Genomic DNA, 20,945 nt, shown 5'->3' on the forward strand with positions numbered 1-20,945 from the left:
CTCTAAATAAATATCAGTTGGAAAAATAAGGGCGTTGAATGGATGAATGGGTTTACTTTTTCAAAACAGGCAAAAACCTAGATTTCTTTGCCTTTTTTTTTCTCTAAACTCTCTGCTTGGCCAGTGGAGATTTTTAGTCTAATTGCTTTCTTTTAGGCGATAGACTTGAACTTGATGCCAATATTTTAACATTAGAAAGAAATATTTTCAAAAAAATCAAAATAACTTGGAGCAGATTTTCCTAGAAAAGAGATACTTATAATCAATTTTCCTAATTACTGACCTGACGCCCCCTTTTCCTGGAAACTCATTCTTACCATTTGTTCCTGTTGGCTCCTCTTAACTTAGTAGGTATTCTTTTAAAATCATATATAATAAAGATGATTCTAGAACTAGGATGCTATGTTTGAAGAAAAAGAGTTATTATATAAAGTATCAAAAGATTAGTATGTTGGATATTAAAATAATTACATGAGAAGATTTTTCAAGTTTATTTACAACTTTTGACCCAAGGACCTATCTATATGCTGTGAATGTTTGTATGTATTTTTTTATTATACCAATTTATGTGCAAAGAGTGACCTTCCACTTAATATAAATAGAGTCTCATACTAGAAATTCCATGTAATTCAAGCCAATCCTTACTTGCATTCCTTCATATGGAGTATATAAACTGGACAACTTTCCTCGCGTAGCAAGTGTGATATCACATGTAGATACTGTGCTGGCCCTCTCACCATCATCCCTGGATACCGCTCCAAAGTCCTAATTTGCTTGGTTTGGCATTTCCACAGTCTTTCTTTATCTTTGCTTTTCTTAAAAAATGTACTTAAATTAGTTATTTTGCTGGTTGCTTCCATATTGCTTCATTCAAAATCCAAAATGGAGTTCAGAAAGAGAACAAATAAAATTATATAGCTTAAGTGCAAACTACATTTTTGAGTATCTTCCAGGTAGACGTACCCAATCCAGTGTGTTTCTTCCAGTTCAATGGATTTCCCATTGGACCACCCTGAAAGTGTCAGCAGTTTTCATGAACCACCCAGAGATGTTTCTTAGTTTCCCTTCTACTCTTAACATTACCAACTGCCTGTCAAGTACTGTCACTTACGGAGGAGAAAATGTCGAAGAAAGTAAAGCAACGGGGGGTTACATATTCAATAGTGTAAAACATGGAAGTTAGATTTGACGTTAACGTTTGACTAATATCTTGACCTCCTCTTCCAATTTTAAAGACTGTATATTTAAATTAGTGGCCATTTCACCATGTTAAAATATATGCTTTTAAAATTCCGTCAATTATAGCAACACATAAGAAGCTTTGATGTAAAAATCTTTGCAATTAGAAATTAAAGCCAAAAATAGGGGAAAAAGTAACAGGAAGAGACAGACCAAAGCAAAACAAAATGAAAAAACCTCCTAACATAATTGGCCTCCAAAAAGGCCTCCTAACATAATTGCTAGTGATAACTTGGACAGAGATTAAAAAATTATGAAAGCTGAGTTAGCCATTCTTGCTTGTTAGGATAGAAACTGTTGGAGAAAGCAATTGTATTCTCCATCTCAGTTACTATCATATATTATAGAAAAGGTTATCCTTTTGTTCTAATGGAAACTTTATTAGAATTTCCAGGGATGCTGAAAATGTAGATATTAGTTCCTGCAGAAAGGAACAGATAGCATAGGTCTTTCAAGCATCTGCATTGAAGAAAAAAATAGAAAGAAAGAAAAAAGAGAAAAAAAGTTGAGAACTAGTTTGACAGTAGGCAGCATTGCCTCATATTTGCCTTCTCTAGCTGTGTCAGTCTCCTGACCAACCCATGCAGAAAAATGACGAAACAGTGTGGTTCTTCCTGTCTTTCTCTTTCTGTTCTTCCTTCTAATGTTCAAGTTAGCTAAGCACATAACTATCATTGCATCTCTAGAGCTTCCACTGGGAAGTGTCAAAACTACTGGCCTTGGGAGTAGAAGGAAGACCATAAGAGAAAGAGGGCGGACGAGTAATTGGAGTGGGCGTGTCTCTCCACCTTAAAACCGCTGCTGAACTTACACCACAGTATTTCGGTGTCTGTAGGGTGGAGGGGGCAGCACAGTGCCTGGCTTCAGCGAGAACTCAGAGAGGTATTCAGGATTCTCTGCCACAATAGGCCGGATCCGTCCATTTTGTTTATAAAAATATTTTGTGCTGTACTCCTGCAGGTAGTCTGGGTGCTGAAGTGTGCTCCGAGGCGGCAGGCTGTGGTTCCAGTAGTCAGGGTTGTCGAATGCCTTCTTGGTTTTCTCTGGCACGGACAGTACGTTGTTCTTCAGGTACTCGGCTTTCCCCAAGGCGTTGGCGAAGGTGTTGAGGTACAGTGGCTCGTTCACATACTCATCCTCTGCCTTGGGTGGACCATTGGAAGCACTGTGATATTCGGGATTATCCAAAGCTTGAAGGTCTCCATTTTTTCTCCGAGAAACAAAAGGGTTTTCCTCCACAGGGTTCAGGTATTCTGATGGGATACAAAAACAACAGTTAACATCTGCTTTCTGGAAAATGTTAAGGTTATACAGAATGGTTAGCTTCTTCTTCCAGAACCATAAAGCCACAGATTTGTTTTCTCACAAAAACTATTTTGTTGATTACTACTGTCATAGGAAAAGGAGTCAGTGAGCCAAAAATATTAATGACAAAACCAGGCACCCAGGAGCAGGATCAGAGTTCCTGCATCCTAGATTGTTCTTCTTTCCTTCTAATTGCATTTGTCTCTCCTACCTATGGAGCCAGTTGTTTACATGCTTCTGTTTTCTAAAAGTCAGTAATTTATGTTGGAAGATAAGACCTATCGGGATTAAATAGCCTTTAAATGTGGAGAAATCAGAATTTTTAGAGGATATTGGAAAAGCAAAATGTCCATAGCTTACCTCCATGATAAAATGAATGGATGACGTGAAGGAATAGTGTTTTTTAGTCTATGTGGTTTGTTGTGAATGTCTGTATAGGTAACAAGGATTTGATTATAGATGATCCCCAGGAAGCTTTGTACATGGGAGAGGAAACATCTACGGAAAAGACTCAACCAATAAAACAAATCTGATAAACATCTAACATGCCTCTAAATTGACTTGCTTCACAACACACATGCTTAACAATAAAGTATAATCGTAACATTTATTGTCGATGGCTAATCATAATCATCAAATAGCAAACTATTAATTTGAATCATATGAAATTGCTGTTTTGTAGGTTGAAACCTGTCATATAGTGGCTCTTTTGCATGATTCAATCTAATAAATTCATCTAGACTAGAATTTAGCTCAGAATTTTAAAAAATGCTGCTAATTAATGTTGCTTTCCTCCAATTTATTTCCACCCCTATGTTTATAGCATAGACTGTATATAGACATATATACACATATATAGTAGACCTTCTTTTTTCCTCTTTTTCAGTATATACACAAAAAGGACACTTAGCTATTCCTATTTTGGGGCTGGGGCAGGGAGAGGGCACAATTTTTTTCTTGAGATGCCACCGTTCTGAGACAAACTTTCTAACCCCTATACTTAGCCTGACATGTAGAGAGAAAAATCTCATCAACTCAGGGTTATTTTTCCCTGGATATAGGCCTACTGGATGTCGTTAAGTATTTAGCGTCACGTGCAAGTTAAAAGACAGTAATGACTATCCCACCATCATACAGTACGTAAATTACAAGTCAGTAATTTACAAGGCACTATCATTGCATCCTCACAAAAGTCCTGTGATAAAGGAAGTGCAAGCTGTATTTTTCCAGCTTTATAGAGAGAAAACTGAGATTAAATGCTGTATGAAGGGTGCAATGAGTGCTGAACTAGAATTCAGAACTTCTAACTCCTATTGAAGAATCTTCTGGTTCTACTGCACTGTTTTCATTACTGCCTTTAGAGGAGTAGGGTGAACCTTACACTTCATAACAACTTTTGATTTGAATGGTTCTCAAAGCTACTGTCTTTTAAGAAAAACGCATGAAAAACTTTTTTTTCTTGTTTTTGTGAGGAGATCAGCCCTGTGCTAACATCTGCCAATCCTCCCCTTTTTTTGCTGAGGAATACTGGCCCTGAGCTAACATCTGTGCCCATCTTCCTCCACTTTATATGGGACGCCGCCACAGCATGGTTTGACAAGCGGTGCATTGGTGCGCACCTGGGATCTGGACCGGCAAACCCCGGGCCGCCACAGCGGAGTGCGTGCACTTAACCGCTTGCCCCACCGGGCTGGCCCCTTGTATGAAAAACTTTTAAGAAAGCCAGAATTTGATTTTTCTTACAAGATTCCTGAAACTTCTTAATTGAAAGTACGAGAATTTCTGCACTAAAATTCTCTAATCTCTGAGAACTGGGCTAGTGTAGACCAAGCTTTGACAAAAACTTGGGTCTCTGAGTGTTCAGAGACAAGATCTGGGGTGCTCCATAGTGGGCATATAGACTGATTTGCCTTTGTCTTAGAAGGGTCACGTTACCATTTCTCGGTGCAATCTACTTATCTATTGTCCTGAAGCAAAACTTGTGTAGCCATGCAGTTATAGATAGAGGAATAACTTTATGGTTGAGTTTAGAATCTTCCCAGAGCGTATTCCACTTTCAGGAGATCTGTCAGATCTTCTCAAAACCTACATTTGTGTCACTACTGCGTTGCTATAAACATCCAATTCTTCATTACAGTAATACTTTTGTACGTAGATGGATATATTTTAATAGCTTATTTACAATGTGTAGTTAAGATCCCTTAACTGCATTTTATAAAAGTGAATATAACTGTATATTAAAGAATATGATGGGCCCTCATACAGTCTTAAAATAGAATTTACTATTTACACTGAAGACACAATCATCAGTTTTTAATGAGTCATCCATTTCCTCCTTTCCATGATGCTGTTAACATAGAAGAAAGTAGGCTGTTTCAAAATTGAAATGTTTTTTGATTTCGATGTTTAACATTTCTACTACTAACTTTGTAAAACTGTGCTTTGTAAAACCACAAATCATGAATATTTTCAAGATGTGATGGTATAGATATAAGTATATGCAGGGTCAGAATTTTAATTTTTGAAATGCGTCATACTAGAAATCATAATTTCCTGTAATAATCTAGGTCATTTAAATGACACCATTTTAATGAATCAACTAAATCTTTTATTGGTGCCATCAAAAGCTTCAGATACTTTTGCCAACAATTCCAGTCTTTATGATCTCCACAGTAAGTCCAAGAGAACAATGGTCCTGAAATCTTGTAATATGCTACCTCATTCAAATATTCCAATAAAGCTATGTTTAGATCAGTACTGTTCAAGCTCTGCAAAAAAGTCTGCATATGACTGTGTATAAAAGTCACATGGGGATCTTGTTAAAACACAGAATCCTATTCAGATGGGGCCTGAGATTCTGATTTCTAAAAAGCCCCCGGATGATGTGACTATACTACAAGGAGCAGCAGCCAAGGCCTTTTCTGGGTCACAAATGTTCCGCAGTCCAGTGGTTGGGCAATTTCCCTTCTATACTTTGCTGATTTTGGTGGAAGTGAATGTCGAATGACAATCATGTATGAATGTTCTGTCTGTACCTTGTTTGGGTTTGTCTCGCATTGGGGTCATGTAACCTTCTTCATCCAGCTCTCCTCGTGGGCTCCGTTCTGGTGCAAACACTGTGGGGTCGGCGCTGTACCTCTGGGTGCTGCTATCCTCTTGGACGTGGGGTGCCACTGGCTTGCGTAGGGTGCCGTTACAGCAGGAGTCATCGAAAATCTCGGCGGTGGCCCCCTGAGCAGCTGGAGCTTCTGGGATGGTGCTGGTGGTGGTTCTGTAGGGCACGGGCACTCCTTGTTCTGCAGCAAAACCCCCGTCTCGGTACACAAACTGGTTCTGTCAATAGGAGAGACACATTTGGATGGAAGTTACCATTAGGAATAGTTGTAAAAAATGACAGTTAATAACCAAAAGGATATGGAAGCTTATCTTTCAGAGAAAAGTCAGAGTTTTTATTGGTGTTTTTTCCCTAATGTCTAATGAATTTGAGTTACAGACTGGAAACACCTAAAGTTCCATTTTTTCTTAAAAAGTAAATCATGGAAAACAATTTGGAAATATTATTTTAATTTTACTAACCACCTACCACATGATCTAATAAAATTATATTTCGTGTTCTTTCCCACAATTGGCTATTTTTGATATAAAATTCACAATGAAATGACAATGCCATTAATTGTAGACAGTTGTCATTAAGAACAGAAGCGCGATGATGCCATATGAATGGTGTTATTTACTTATGGCCTTCTATTCTGTGGTTACTGTGATTTTGAGTCTTCGGTACCTAACTAGAGAATCTTCGCTGAGATTCTAACTTTTTAGTACATGACCTATAATCATAGAAGTAAAGATAACTTCCTCACCCAGAAGTGTAATTTATGAGCCCAGGTAAATCCTTCAGATAAAAATCGAAAGCTACTGTTGATGCATGATATCTCAATTTTGGATTACCTACTGAGATAACACATATCTATAGAGGCAGCTACATAATCTACGGCAAATTCTTAATTCACTGTTGGCAAAGGCAAAATGAGGAAATTAGGGAGAGATAAGAGAAAGGAAACATGGTAAGCAAGGACCAAAAATCCTAAAAGATGAAGGTTGCTTGTGAAATACTTACTCCTGACATGGGGGTGTAGGCAGGAGGAGGGCTGTGTCCAATTTCACTCTAATAGGAAAGAAAAATGGAATGATGGATATAATAAGAGGTAACATGAATGGAAAAAAAACAAAAGAAAAGAAAAAGAAAAGCCACATGAGTCGTATGAACCAAAGGGGAAATCATGCACAACAGTGAAGTTTGCTAAGAGGTAAAATTTTATGCACTCTGACCACAAGAAAGTTTATTTGTTTTGAGGATATTAAATATTTTAATTCAATCCCTGACAAGGAAAATTATATAGAAAAAGTAAAATTTTTAAATGGATTAACAATTAAGTTGACAATGAATATTCTTCTGATTAACCCTAGAAGAAAGGAAAAAGCAGTAAATGATTAACTTCAGTTGTAAATAAGGAATGAATTCCTTCATTACATGTTAAATGACTGAAAAGATCACATACACAGCACTAACTTTTCTCATATAAGAAGAAACTTATCTAGAAGGAGATAGAAGTGGATTTTGATTTGCCTGGAATAATTTTTGCTATCGAGTTACACATATTTTTCACTGTTTCAGCAAAGGGTCAACTTCTTAGCCTCTCCTTTATAAAAAGGTCCAGACTATTTTCTCATCAGTCGTACTTTTATTTTAATTTAAGAAACAGCAGAAAATCGTAAAAAATCAATTCCTTTCCTGGAAACATGTTTTATATACATTACTTTCATGTTCAGAATGAGTTAAAATCAGATTTCAGTTAAAAAAAGAACAAAAAGATATCTATATTCTTATAGTTTACTACTCCAGCCTATGGGCTAAGTAAAAGTAGATATAAAAATACGATAAAATATTAAAGACAATGTTCCTTAGGGTAAGTAGAGGGGGTTGTATGAATACCAGCTCTGTTTCTTAATAAAAACTTACATATATATATTCATTCATTAAACACATTTCTTGAGAATCTACTGTCTATGTGCCAGGCACTTTTCTAGGCACCGGAGATAATGAATAATGCAGATAAGAACAGCTGATTTTATGAAGTTTGTATTCTCTACATTCTGGCTTTAAGTGAATAGAGATGACTAAATTAAACCTCAAAGACAACAACATCTTGAATCATCTATGGAATAGAGCTAAATATTATTCCAGGTCAATGTTTTTACAATTTAGAGATTCATAAAACAATCTAAGAAGAATATGGCCCCATGGAGATTAACTATTTAATGTAAATTAATAACTGGATTATACAATTTCTTTTAATTAACTTAGTCTGTCGGAGTAATCAAGGGACAAGTTCTGAACCCCTGAGTTCTGAACAGTGGGTTTACATTTTAACTTTCCCAGTAACCGAGTCACTTACCTAATGGCATAGAAAATATCTCTTTCCTTTTCTTATAATGTGGCTAACAACATATTGAAGATTAAGACATGGCAAATTAGAGATCTATTTAATATGCAATGCCTAGGAGGCGATATTGTACAACAGACATATTGTTTTATGATTTGCTAGCAGTTCTGAGCTCCAGTCTCGATTACACGTGATGTGGTCACTCAAGAAACATCTCAGACTCTCATTTTTCATCCTTGGCCTCTCTAGCTCATTCTTGGTGAAGACAAAGTAAGATAATGTATATAAATGAACTTTGTAAGCTCTGTACTATTATACAAATGAGAGGATATATGAAATTTAAATATTCACATCTGTCAAATCAGATTTTTAAAATCAAGCAATCAAAATGCCAAAGCTACTCATCAAATATGCATTTTAAATGCTTCCCTATTCTCCACATCACCTTAAATGCAGGTATATTTTGCTGTCTTTTAGAAAGATACGAAATCAAATACATTTGTTCATAAAATTTGAGAAAGGAATTTTCTATGTAGTCCAGTGATATGTAAAATACGGGGAAGGAATGAGAAATACGACAATTGCCTGGTGGAACTTTATCAATTACAAACCTTGGTCTTACCCTATCATTAAACCCCGATTATTGAGCATACATTTAACAAATATTTATTAAATCTCTACAATGAAAGCAGAGGAACTGTAGTAGATGCTGGAGAGATCATGATACTCAAGGAGAGACACGGCCACTGGCCTTTTGAATTTACACGGTACTATCAAACATAACCGGAGATGATTAGAAGAAAAGGCAAGAGTGAAATGAGGCTGGAGTGAATTTATTTCAATTCTGTGATTACATATTAGAAGGCAAGGTATTCCAAAGTATTAGTAATTACCTGTGTTCCTGTGACCTCTCACCTTGCAAGAGTTGCTGTACTGGGTCATGTTCAACTAGATTCTCAGCTGAAAAGACAGCATCACAGCTGTTTTTTTTGTTTTTCTTTTTTTTTTTTTTAAGGAAGATTAGCCCTGAGCTAACATCTGTTGCCAATCCTCTTCTTTTCGGCTGAGGAAGATTAGCCCTGAGGTAACATCTGTTGCCAATCCTCTTCTTTTTTACTGAGGAAGATTGGCCCTGGGCTAACATCCGTGCCCATCTTCCTCTGCTTTATATGAGATGCCGCCACAGCATGGCTTGATACATGGTGCGTAGGTCCACGCCCGGGATTCGAACATGGGAACCCTGGGCCGCTGAAGAAGAGTGCATGAACTTAAGCACTATGCCACCAGGCTGGCCTCCGCACTTCAGCTGTTTTTGCTGCACATCTTGCATTTTATAAAAACTTGAGAGATAAATGATCCAAGTCATAACTCACAAGTCATTCTTCATCAGGAAATACTTTATTATCTCTATTCATTATACGGGTTAGGCCACCTTTCATTGTAAAATGTTGTATTAAAAATAACGAGACCTCTTGCAGTTAGTCTGTTCCAAGACTAAGGGAGGCCACGGCGTATTAAAATGCATCCTCTGTCCCTGCTTTGACAGGTCTTGCTGTCGGCAACCTGCCAACTCTGTATCTGGATACACTACCAGATACCATCACAGTAATAGGACCATCTTCATGCCTTTCCTGGTTTTCAGTATTAAAATGGAAAAAATGCTAAGCAAAGCCCCTTCAGCATTCATTGTTTTTAGGGTTACTGGCTGCTTTTTATATTTCTGTTTCCATTTTTCCATTTGCTTTTTTTCTGTTTTCATGGTAAAAAGCACCTCATTCATTTCCTCCTGGAAGGGCAACACAGCTACAAGGGAACATCTGTGAGGCCAATTAGCCGGGCTGGAAATGTGATATAATTGTTGTTTAAATATATTTAAATTACATGTTAATCACTGTGTCATAATTTATAGGCTTTGAAAATAACTTTTTGTACTTGAGAGCCAAGCCAGATTTTACTTGTTTTTGCTGTTTTTAGTTTGCAGCAAGCTCTTCTCATTCCCCGCCCACCCCACCCCCCAATTCCCCACACTTGAAGAGCTGAACTTTTAATATTGGAAAGAATGACAGCTGCGAGTAAATTGGTTGAGTAAAAATTAAGATCCCGACAGTCAGAATGAGCTGGAGTGACCTTAAAGTTCTGAGCAGAACAAAGCAGAGCTCTTAGTTAAACGGCTTGTGTTTTCATTATGCTCCTGTCTGCTGTGCGTCAAAGCCCAGCTTTGAGGGTCTTCAGGAAGCAGCCCTGGGTGCATCTGTTCAATTAGCTGGTAAGGGCATTTACTGTCAGCAGGACAGAGACAGACAGAGGTGGGTTATGGACTGGCAGGTGATACGGAGTTTTTTCCTAGTGGGGGCGTTTGTGAGAGTAATGGAGAGAGTCAAGATAATTTTGTAACAACATCACTGGGACATTGTATGATTAACTTGGACTCAAATGCCAGAGGTTATAGAGAAGGCGAATGTCGGCAAATATATCAGATACAGTGCTCAATGCACTTTTACATATAGCATGTCCTAAAATTTAGCTTTCAGTTGAATGATGAAGATTTGAACCTTTATGTTATTGCGTGCCCTATGTTTCTCATATTTATTGTTTTAATTGAAACATTGTATTGTTTAATATTGTTCCTGGGAAATTTTAATTTGTTAACCAGATGGACTGTGTCCTGTGATGTATTTTTAAAAATATCATACAAATCTATCTTTTTAGGAAACAAACAAAAATGCCTGATGAATGCCTAACTTCTATCTAAATTAAACATGTGCTTAATGAGAAGGAGCTGTGTTTTTTTATCTTCAGATAATTCTTACTCTCGATATCAACTATAGGATCAAAGTTTTAGGGCCAAGAAACACTAGGCCAAGAAATACTCTCAATCCTTTTAACTAAAATAGAACGTGTCTCTGTAAGATGTTGCTAATCCATCAGCATTAATTTGTTACCTAGACATTTCCACGTAGTAACTATTAAGGATTCTCAAGCTTTCGTTCTCTCTGGCATGTATTATTAACATTCTGATGGGCATTTTCACAGGTCAGGTATCAGACAGAAAAAATGTTTTTTGCATTATGTGCGATTCCTGATGCATGGCTGTAACTCTATATCTTTTTTCACAACTGAGTTCAACATACCGGTGTTCGAGACATCTAGATGTAGAATCTTCATTTTTCATACAGCAACCAGAAGAAAACAAACAAAATGTATCCAGATACCAAAGGCTAGTAAGGACAGGGGAAGGAAGCTGCCACCTAGGCAACTGGCTTACACACACACACACACACACACAAACGTGTGGACACATACACACCCATATATATATAAATACATGTATATATTACACAAAAGGTCTTTTGTCTATTTATGTATCTGTTTATTAATGTATTCATTTATCTATCTGGTTTATGTAGGACACTGCTTTTTTAAAGAAACTTTGTTTTTACTTTACATACACAAAACAAATAAATAATGATATAATGATACAAACATATAACAATAATGATATAATATTATAATAAATAGAGCATTAATAATGGTCCTATGATCTAGCTGAAAGAGTATTAACTAGGGCTCTCATCCTTTGTCCCCTTCTCACTAACCCTAGAACATTTAATCTTTCTCATATCTCTCATCTACTCGATTACTTAAAGTAATTTTTAATAAAGGGAAGCTATGAATGGTATCAGCAAATATGAATGAGAGTCAATGCAGAATTGACAAATTATATGGACATGGTGACTTTTTAAACATTAATAACTCTACTTTCTTATGTCAGTTCTCGAAGTCCACTTAATTATAATGTCTCGTCTGTTTCATAGATGAAAATACAACTACTCAGGAAAACTGAGAACTAGGAAAGGAAACTAACATGTATCATGCACCTACCATACGCCACAGACTATTTTAGGTATTATTTATTCTTATAACCTTTCAGGGTAAACAGCATTATTAAAAATTACGGCTCCCATTTTACAGATGAGAAAACTGAGGACCAGAGAAATTAAAAGTTCTTCCCATGTCCACACAGCCACTGGTGGCTCTCTGAATCTACTACCCTTTCCCTGTGCCACAGGTAGATTTTGACTTTGGCATTTCTATTCTCTCTTACCTTGGCCCTCCCGCGGCCCCTGCATAATGCCTCAACTCTTCTCTCAAATAAGTTCTCATGGTTTCTCTTTCTTGTGAAAAACTAACCTCAAGGAGGAATTTGAAAAACTCACTAGCCTTGGCTATAAAATACTGATAATACTTTACTGTACTGCCCCTCCCAGTTTATTTGCATTTTAATTAACTACAAGGACTTAGCTGAAAAGGAAATTATAAATGGAATGTTAAGAGCTAATAGAGGATACACATATACAAACATGTATATACATATATATGAATATATATATTCTTCCCTAACAGTCCTTTCTTGTTGATCTAAAATCATCATAATATATACATACACAATATATATACACGTTTACCTACCTTGCCAAGAGCAAAGCCAGCTCTGAAGCAAGAGGAGATGGTTTGAAACAACTGGAGTGCACAAAGATTTTCCAGGACAGCACTCTTGCTTATGGATTTATTGTTCCTACTCTAAGGCTTAGTCAATAAATTCCTCTTCCTGCTTGACTGAGGGTAAGTAAGCTATTGTATCCCCAGGCAGCAATTCCTATACCTTTTCTAAATATCAGCAGAACAAGAGAATATTCCCCTTTAAAATATTGATCTCTAGATGAGTCAATAACATGAAGCTGAAAATTCCTCACTTTATAACTTTCTGCTTTCAGTCTCTGTCCATATTATATGATGAAGTTGAAGAACATTATTAGCATAGTCAAAAAAGAAAAGGTATAAAGAAACATGATTTTACATTAGTGCCAACATTCCTTAGCTTCATTCAACAAAAGCAATAAGAATTTTGTCTCTCTTCTCGAGATTAGTAATCACAAAGAACCTATATCTCTTCATCCTGTTGCAAGTTCTAAACGTTTTTTTGTTTGTTGGTTTCTGGCAACTTTCTTTTGCATGTTTATATTTCTGTTTACAAGCATCTTGTGATGCTTGTACCTAATTGTAACTTAGGTACTTAGGTACTAGGTAACACGTGTAGCTAGAAATTTAAAGAGGAGAACTTCTAGGAGGTTTCTTAAAGACCTCCCGATTGTTCTCAGTTAGAGGGGGTACGGCCATTTTTTCTAACTTTTTTAAACTTGTCCTTAAGAATGTCTAGTTCAATTGCAATGGATCTTTGTTTAAGAGTCAAAATGAAGTAATTAAGCCTTTACTATGTCCAAATTCTTGGGTAGTCTAAGTCTTCAAGTGAATCTTAAAGTTGTCTGTCTCTCTGCCTGAGTGTTTTTTATCACAACATCATGAAGATTATTTAATGAAGACTTCTTAGTACACAGACATTGAGGTCAGGAAACTTGAAGACAAAAATTCCATAGACCTGGAACAAGTGGTCACATGAGGTTCTCCTACCTTTATGGATGTATTCTTGAACTTTTTGCCACTAAACCATATGACCTTTAACAAATTCCTTAATCTCTTGGCCCCAGATTATTTAACTCTAAAAAGAGGAATAGGGCTATAGAACAGGTAATGGGAAAGATCACTTTCAATTATCAAATTGCATGTAAATGAATATTCTGCCTTAACCCCACAGCATTGATTGTTAGATACTGTAAATTTTGATTAGCATTAAAGCAAAGGCATCTTATAAACTTTTCTTGCATATATCTTTTCAAAATATATTCATCACTTTTCCTTTCTTTCCTTTTTCTAAATGGAATACCTATGAAGTATCACTTCATATATGCAATATATGATTGTATGTTCTTGGAAGGCAAGACCACATTTGAATGGCAACTAGTGAAAATACAATTTTGAAATGAAATTTTATAATTTAAACTTTTCATTTTACAGATGGAGACATTGTTACCCTAAGAGGTTAGGTTAATTTTTCAAGTCACATGTCTAGTTAGCAACAATACCAGAAACAGGATTCCCTGAGTCCCCATCTAATGTACATCCCATTATATCTTACAGCTTCAAAATGGCATTTAATAAATGATAAAAAGTCAGTTTTAGGGTTTAGAGGTGCATTTTTTACGTTTTTCAGAAAATAACATTATTCCTTAATATAGCCTTGATCATGATGGGATTTGTTTTCAGTTGAAACACAGATTGATATACTCTTAAAGTGAATTTAATGGAGCTTTGATTATTAGACATACAGATATCAATTTTTCCTATTGAATAGGCTATAAGTTTATTAGACAAAAGTAATTAATAAAATTAAGTACTATAAATAAAAGCTGTACATAGATTAATTAAAAGCGATGTTTATTAAAATGATAATTTATAAAACAGATTGCCCTGCATAGAGTGTATTATTTAAACATTATAGATATAAAAGCCAGCTATTAAAAATCAATATATATATGTACTTATTGTCAGTTTATATACTTTTACCTTCATGGTGTTTATCTCTATATAATTAGATTATGTGTAGCGATTACAGAAACAGTTTAAAAGATTAAGTAATCTATAGGGCAGGTTTGAACTGAGAATGGGAAAAAAAGACTATAAACATTCTGAATTTGAGCACCATTACTTTAGAATTTGAAAAGCTATACCTTGGCCTGGGTATAATATGATTCCTTTTGAGTTATCAGTCAAGAGTTACTTAAAACACAATTTTAGGATCTGCATATTTGTATTCATACACAGACTAAGAAAATTAACAGCTTAAAACAAGATAAAGTTTTATTTAATCCACTCAAATGAACACATTGTCTTTTACAGGCTTTTAGCTCATTTGTAAACCTGATTTTGCTTTGTTTTTACCATTTTTTCACATGTAGATATTGCTTATCAGCAAACGAATCTTGTTCACTAAAACACCATGTACAAGAGTTCTATTTAGAAATGTTTCTTTAGTGGTTATTTGGAGTTATTTTTACTTGCAAATTATATGACAATAGTGAAATATTCTATGTTTCAACCTTCCGTTTAGCAATAATCCAAGCTTGGGAAGTTTTATTATATATTCAAAATAACAATGACAGTATTTAGAGCAATCTATGTGTGAGAATGTAAAAAATATGAAGGACGTAGTTTGTGTATGGCGAGATGGAAAACAAATAATACAGGAAATGGAATTGCAAATTTTATAAATCTAATTTTGGCATGTAGATTTTGTTCTGTGTCTTAAACGATAGGTGTTGGCAACAAGCAAACAACTGAACACAACCCAGATCAGGCTTTCAGTGTTCACGTCATGTCAGTGTGGACCAGGTTGGAAATATCTTCAGCTATGCCGGTTTACGCAAACTGTTTACCAGATAAAAAGCGAATTTGTAACAATGGTGGATTCATCCAACTACTGCTTTTTGAGCTACCAGGTGGCACAGCTGTGGCTCTAAGTAAAAAGGTTTCTAAGAGTCCACCAGGAATTAGGACAGCTGGTTTGGGTGAGCTGATCTGAATAATGTGCTGTGGATACTCAGGCACAGCTACTGACAGAGCAAACAGCACATGGCTGTCCCATTAGCCCAGAGCAAACACCAGTTACATTTCACAGAAACAGGCTGGTATTTACAACTGAGCTGAGCCACAATGAATATCAGATTGAAGGCAGCACCCAAGAGAAGAAAGCTCTCCCAAGAGCTTCTTGCTGACCACAATCTAAGCAGCTTTCACCATTTTCGAGAAGCTCAAAATTTGATGTTGCTGCATATAAAAAGGAAGAAGAAAATATACAAAGAATTCCTGCATCTATTTGGGAACCACTTTGGAATTTCCTAAAGTAAAAAAAATAATCAGTATTTCTTAGTTTCTCATTTATACTGTTTGCTGCCAAAGTCAACTTAGGTTAGACAAGAATGTGGTTATAATTTCCTTTTAAGTTCTAAAATGGCTAACAGTTTAATAAAAAATATGAAGGAAGCAAAAAACAAAATAGACCAGAAACTAAAGGATCCAATTTAAATCTGACATGAATACCAGAGATCACCCAGTCACACTCTATTTTCAACTAACGTAATAGAGATGGCAAGTCACTTTCCTCAAGGTCACACAGTTAGTTACTAACAAGCAAAAATCAACAGGACTAATTAGAAAAATATTTTTATTGTTTACTATGGGGATAAAAAAGATCTACTCTGTATCCTTGGATTATGTCTGCCCAACTGAGTCAGGGACAACCCAGGTGAAGCTGTAAAGCAGGTGAAATCTGATCTATAAGTTTCCTCACCATGGTTGACCTCTCAATTTTAAGCCCCTGATTCTTTACTCCTAACCGACTCCAGAGTCCACTGATTCCTGCCCTGGTTCTATAGGAAATGCAACCATATCGTCCTCCCACCGAAAGTGTTCCATTCTGAGTCATTAACTCATACTCCAAAACATCCTCTTATCCACTCTTATACTCTCCTCAGGGACTTGGCTTTAGCTATGCCAGAGGGCATCCATTTAGTCTGATTAATTTGAGGGAATTTTCTCAAATTGGTGTTAGTAGATCATAATGGCCCTGCCTCAGGTACCAGTGAACAATTGAACACCAATCCATACCCACATATTTATCTGCTGGCCTGACATCACCACTGGAATATTCCATGGCATTTAAAATGTCACATTTCCCAAACTGAAAGGTATATCTCTCCCTACACCAAATCTAATTCTCTTATCTTACTTGGCTTGGTGAACGGTATCAACAACTTATCTATTCGTGCAAGTCAAATATCTTAGTGTCATCATTGACTTCTCCTCCACCTCACTCTTCACATTTAAGCATCCAAAGTCTACTCATTCTACCAAGACCTACCCAAGACCTATCAAGGTCTACCCAACAGCTTAACACCTCAAGAATCCAATCATGCTCGCCATCCTCATTGACACTAGTTTAGTTGTGGTTAAGGTGCCATATAATTTATCATTCTAACTGGGATAATTTGAGGGTAAAAGAAAAGTGCTATTAACAATTAAGGCAGGATAATAGGAGTAAAGCAGGACTTGCTAGGGAAAACAGGCACACGTGATAGACTTAATAATGACCTTGCTTCTTGACTAGAGTACTGTAATAATTTTCTAATTAGTTTCCTTGATCTCAGTTTTTCCTTCACTCCAATCTAATATTCATACTTCATTTCCCTGCTTAAAAACCTACAAGACTCCTTATCGTCTCAGGATAAATCAAGTCTCAATTTCTTGTGGCACTGAAGGCTCTTGGTAGTTGTGGTCCTTGCCAATTTCTCCAGCCTCATCTCTCCCCTTGCCCCTCATAAGCCTCCAGTCAAGAAAATAACCAGCAGTTTCGACGACAGTCCATTACCGCTCTCACCTCCAGGCCTCTACCCAAGCTCCAGTTGTTTCGTTAATGCTCTTTCTAGATTCTTTGCCTTGATTACATGTTAATCCCATGGAAAATTATCATTACCCTGATTATATTTAATTATTGATTCAAAAATATTTATCAGGAATCTATTATGTGCCCCATAGGAATAATTTATCAACTGTATTCTAATTGTTTATTCAACTCATTAGCATGTCTTCTTCCTTAGACTGCAAGCCTATTCAGAAGAAACTTAATCTAATTTACCATTATATCTTTGATACCTAGCACAGGCCAGGGACAAGGACATGGTGAATGTTCAGTAAAAGTATATTGAACTATAGGTTGTGTAAGTGAGCATAAGTGAGGCCATGTTTTTACACCAAATGGCCCTAGCCCCTCCTTGGTGTGTCTACTCGCTGTTCTGCATGTACTCTAAAAGATTCACATGCTCTCCTGATTTATGGCCTCCTCTTACTTATGTACTCCTCAATATCTTGATAAGTTAAAAGCTTTGTTCTATGAGTTTCTCTCCAGGAACAGGCTGATCACAGGTGGGAAACAGACCTACAAGGTATCCATCACAGCTGACAGAAGAATAGAACAATGTGATGCCTGGAAGTCAACATGTCTGGAGACCAACATCCTAGGACCTCCTCCTTACTGCCCATCTTGTGTAATCTTTGATGATGGTTTTTTGAGACATTACTCTGCCATCTTCCTGGTTATGATGGCTAATTGAATTAAAACTTCGTTTCTCAATCCCTAACTCATTGTGATTAATTGGCTCTAATCTCAGCAAGCAGAGTGAGCCCATTGCTCAGGAACAGATGGAGAGATAGAAAGATATTAAACCCAAAGTGTGGATCCATCAATGAGAATCTCAGGGCCTTCAGCCAGCCAGTCATATATGTTTGAAAGAATATAGGATTTTAGCATTCCTCAAATTATATATCACACGCATCTTACTCTGCAGATGCTCAGGGTGAGTCCTAAATTGAAATTGAATCCCTATACAATTATCTGAATATTATATCTCATCGAGGACACTCACTCTTCCTGTCAATCAGTTACTATTTCTGGACACCTTGTTTGACATCTTAATTCTAATGGCAAAAAAATGTATTCTTACAAATAGTGAATGGTTCAAATGCAATGGGCATTTCCCATCTAGTTATAAAACTTCAGGATTCCATCACCAGTGTGACAACACTCCCTTGAGACATCTCTGTATTTTCTGATGCTTTGGAGGTCTGGGAAACTCGGGCTTCAGCTTTACTCCTGTAGAATATAAATTGTTAACTAGGAACAATAGGAAAGACAGACCTTGAGGATAAATTGCCTGTAGGCAGATGGAAAATGCAGCTCTGGCTCATAAGATCAAACACAAATTCCTACCAGTATTCTTTATAAGTGGTACATACCACCCACCTGTATTTCCACACTGTGGAACCCGCAGACACCTATAGGGAAGGATTATTTTAAATTTTTCAAAAAGCATTGTTAGGATAATCATGGCTGAATAGTATAGAAAAATCAAAGTTATAAGTAAATGAAATTCTAAATCAAAATTCTAGAGTATGTGTCTCTAGGAAGGGAAGAAGTGTAGGAGGAGAGCCTTCTGATCAGGAAAAGTATTGCCAGCCAACAGCTCTGCTGCTGTAGACAAGTTTTCCTTGAAGCTTAGTGTCCTCATCCGTTAAATGGGAATAATAATGTCCGTCCCGCCTGCTTTATGAGTCTTGTAAGTTCACATTCACGTAAAATATCTTTGAATAAAATAATGTCTTATATAAACATGCAACATGGTATTTTTTTCTAGCAAGTTAAAGAAAATACAGCTGAATGCTGACTTATCCAAGTGTCAGTCACATAAAACCATACTAAATGTTGCAAACTAAATAAGTACACATTTCTTACATACCAGAATCAAAATGTTCAAACAGCTACCTGTTTATCTGTATGACAGAGGTTATTTTGCAAATTTGGTATCCTGTATTTCATTTTAAACAACTGTCAAAAATGATGGGTGTTATTGATGTAAATAACATAGTGGGAAATAATTTACAAGTTTCATTTGAATGCATATTGATTAATACCTCATTTAAAGTCATTGTAAAACATTCCTTTGAAAATTAAAAATAATGATATGCTTCTTTTAGTGCAGCAGTAACTTAAAGCAAGATCCCTTAGAACTCCATCACCACTTAGTCACAGAAAGGTACATATTATTTTATTTAATTAATTAATTTATTTATTTTGTGAGGAAGATCAGCCCTGAGCTAACATCCATGCCAATCCTCCTCTTTTTGCTGAGGAAGACCGGCCCTGAGCTAACATCTATTGCCAATTCTCCTCCCTTTTTTTTTCTCTCTTTTTCTCCCGAAAGCCCCAGTAGATAGTTGTATGTCATAGCTGCACATCCTTCTAGTTGCTGTATGTGGGACACCGCCTTAGCATGGCCGGACAAGCGGTGCATCGGTGCGCGCCCAGGACCCCAACCAGGGCCGCCAGTAGCGGAGTGCGCACACTTAACCTCTAAGCCCCGGGGCTGGCCCCGGAAGGTACATATTAAATGCCAGTGATAAAATCCTTAATCAATTGGAATAAATAAACTGAATGACCTAATAGTAAAGATTATGATAAACAAATAAAATCTTCATTACTTTTGTTTCTTTAAATAGTGAGGGTGAGAGAGTCAATGTAACACAAATGTTAGAAATTCACATCTCTGCAGACTCTGTGTTGGCCTTGACTGTCTTGAATCACTTCTACTGAACACTCGAATGCATCCAGACAGACTCCTAATAAGCTACGGCTCAGCATTCATGCCCAGGCATTGTCAACAGGCCGAGGAGATGTCCTCAGTGTGGGATGCATGCTTAGACTGTATTTTTTCTTCCCTGTGATGGCTGATCTTTTCAAGGAAAGCTGGCACCTTAAGAGAGGCACATAGCAATGCGGGAAATGTTTGTTTGAATTCTCGTACCCTGTTTGGTGGAGAGACAATTCCTATGTATCGCCTCTTTAATAAATTAAGAATTGAAGCATTTTATACATTTTAAAAACATACTAAACATTTTTAAGAAAGACGCGTCTTGGAAAGAAAGTAGCTAAGTTACAGAAAAGTGCTTAGATTTGCAACCTGAAATAATTTGATAAATGACTTGGAGTTGGGAAAAATAAAACAGATTAGACTTTCCCACATATTATATACCCCGGGCTTTCTCCCAAGGACTACCAAACAAACAAAAAGTACTAGACAAATAAGAAAAGCCCGTGATGTATTTCCCAGGCCATTTTGTTCTTTCTTATATACTAGCACAATTATTATTTGTCATTTCTAAAGGAAGCTATTAAGCCAAGGCACAGCTATATTCTGACAAAAGAAAATATTAATGCTTGAGCTTATGAACATAATCACAAAGGAGGGTATGATTGTCTTTCCTGCCCTAAGTCTTAAATGTTAGGCACCCCAGGCTCTCAGGAACCTTTACTGTTTTTATCATTTATAAATATATCCAAGATTTTAGAAACCATTTCTATTTCATCTGTATCACCTTTTAGGATAACAAGATCCTTAAATATATAACCAATCAATTATACTCATATCTCACTTATTTCTCACAAATTGA

At 36.4% G+C, this 20,945-nt stretch overlaps 1 protein-coding gene across 2 annotated transcripts in view; it reads right to left on the bottom strand.

The window, feature by feature from the left end:
- Positions 1-416: 416 nt before the first annotated feature.
- Positions 417-20,945, bottom strand: part of ERBB4 (erb-b2 receptor tyrosine kinase 4) — a 1,098,037-nt gene continuing 1,077,508 nt past the window's right edge. Inside the window, exons 26-28 of one of the 2 annotated variants that reach the window (XM_058532926.1) lie at positions 6,662-6,709; positions 5,580-5,877; positions 417-2,492 (exon numbers count right to left, since the gene is read on the bottom strand). In XM_058532926.1, coding sequence (XP_058388909.1) covers positions 2,047-2,492; positions 5,580-5,877; positions 6,662-6,709 — 792 coding nt within the window. In that variant the 3' untranslated portion in view covers positions 417-2,046. The remainder of the gene's footprint in view (positions 2,493-5,579; positions 5,878-6,661; positions 6,710-20,945) is intronic. The other variant, XM_058532927.1, reaches the window with a different exon arrangement.

The sequence above is a fragment of the Diceros bicornis genome, chromosome 37 (assembly GCF_020826845.1).
Source record: "Diceros bicornis minor isolate mBicDic1 chromosome 37, mDicBic1.mat.cur, whole genome shotgun sequence".
In the NCBI taxonomy this organism is placed as follows: Eukaryota; Metazoa; Chordata; class Mammalia; order Perissodactyla; family Rhinocerotidae; genus Diceros; species Diceros bicornis.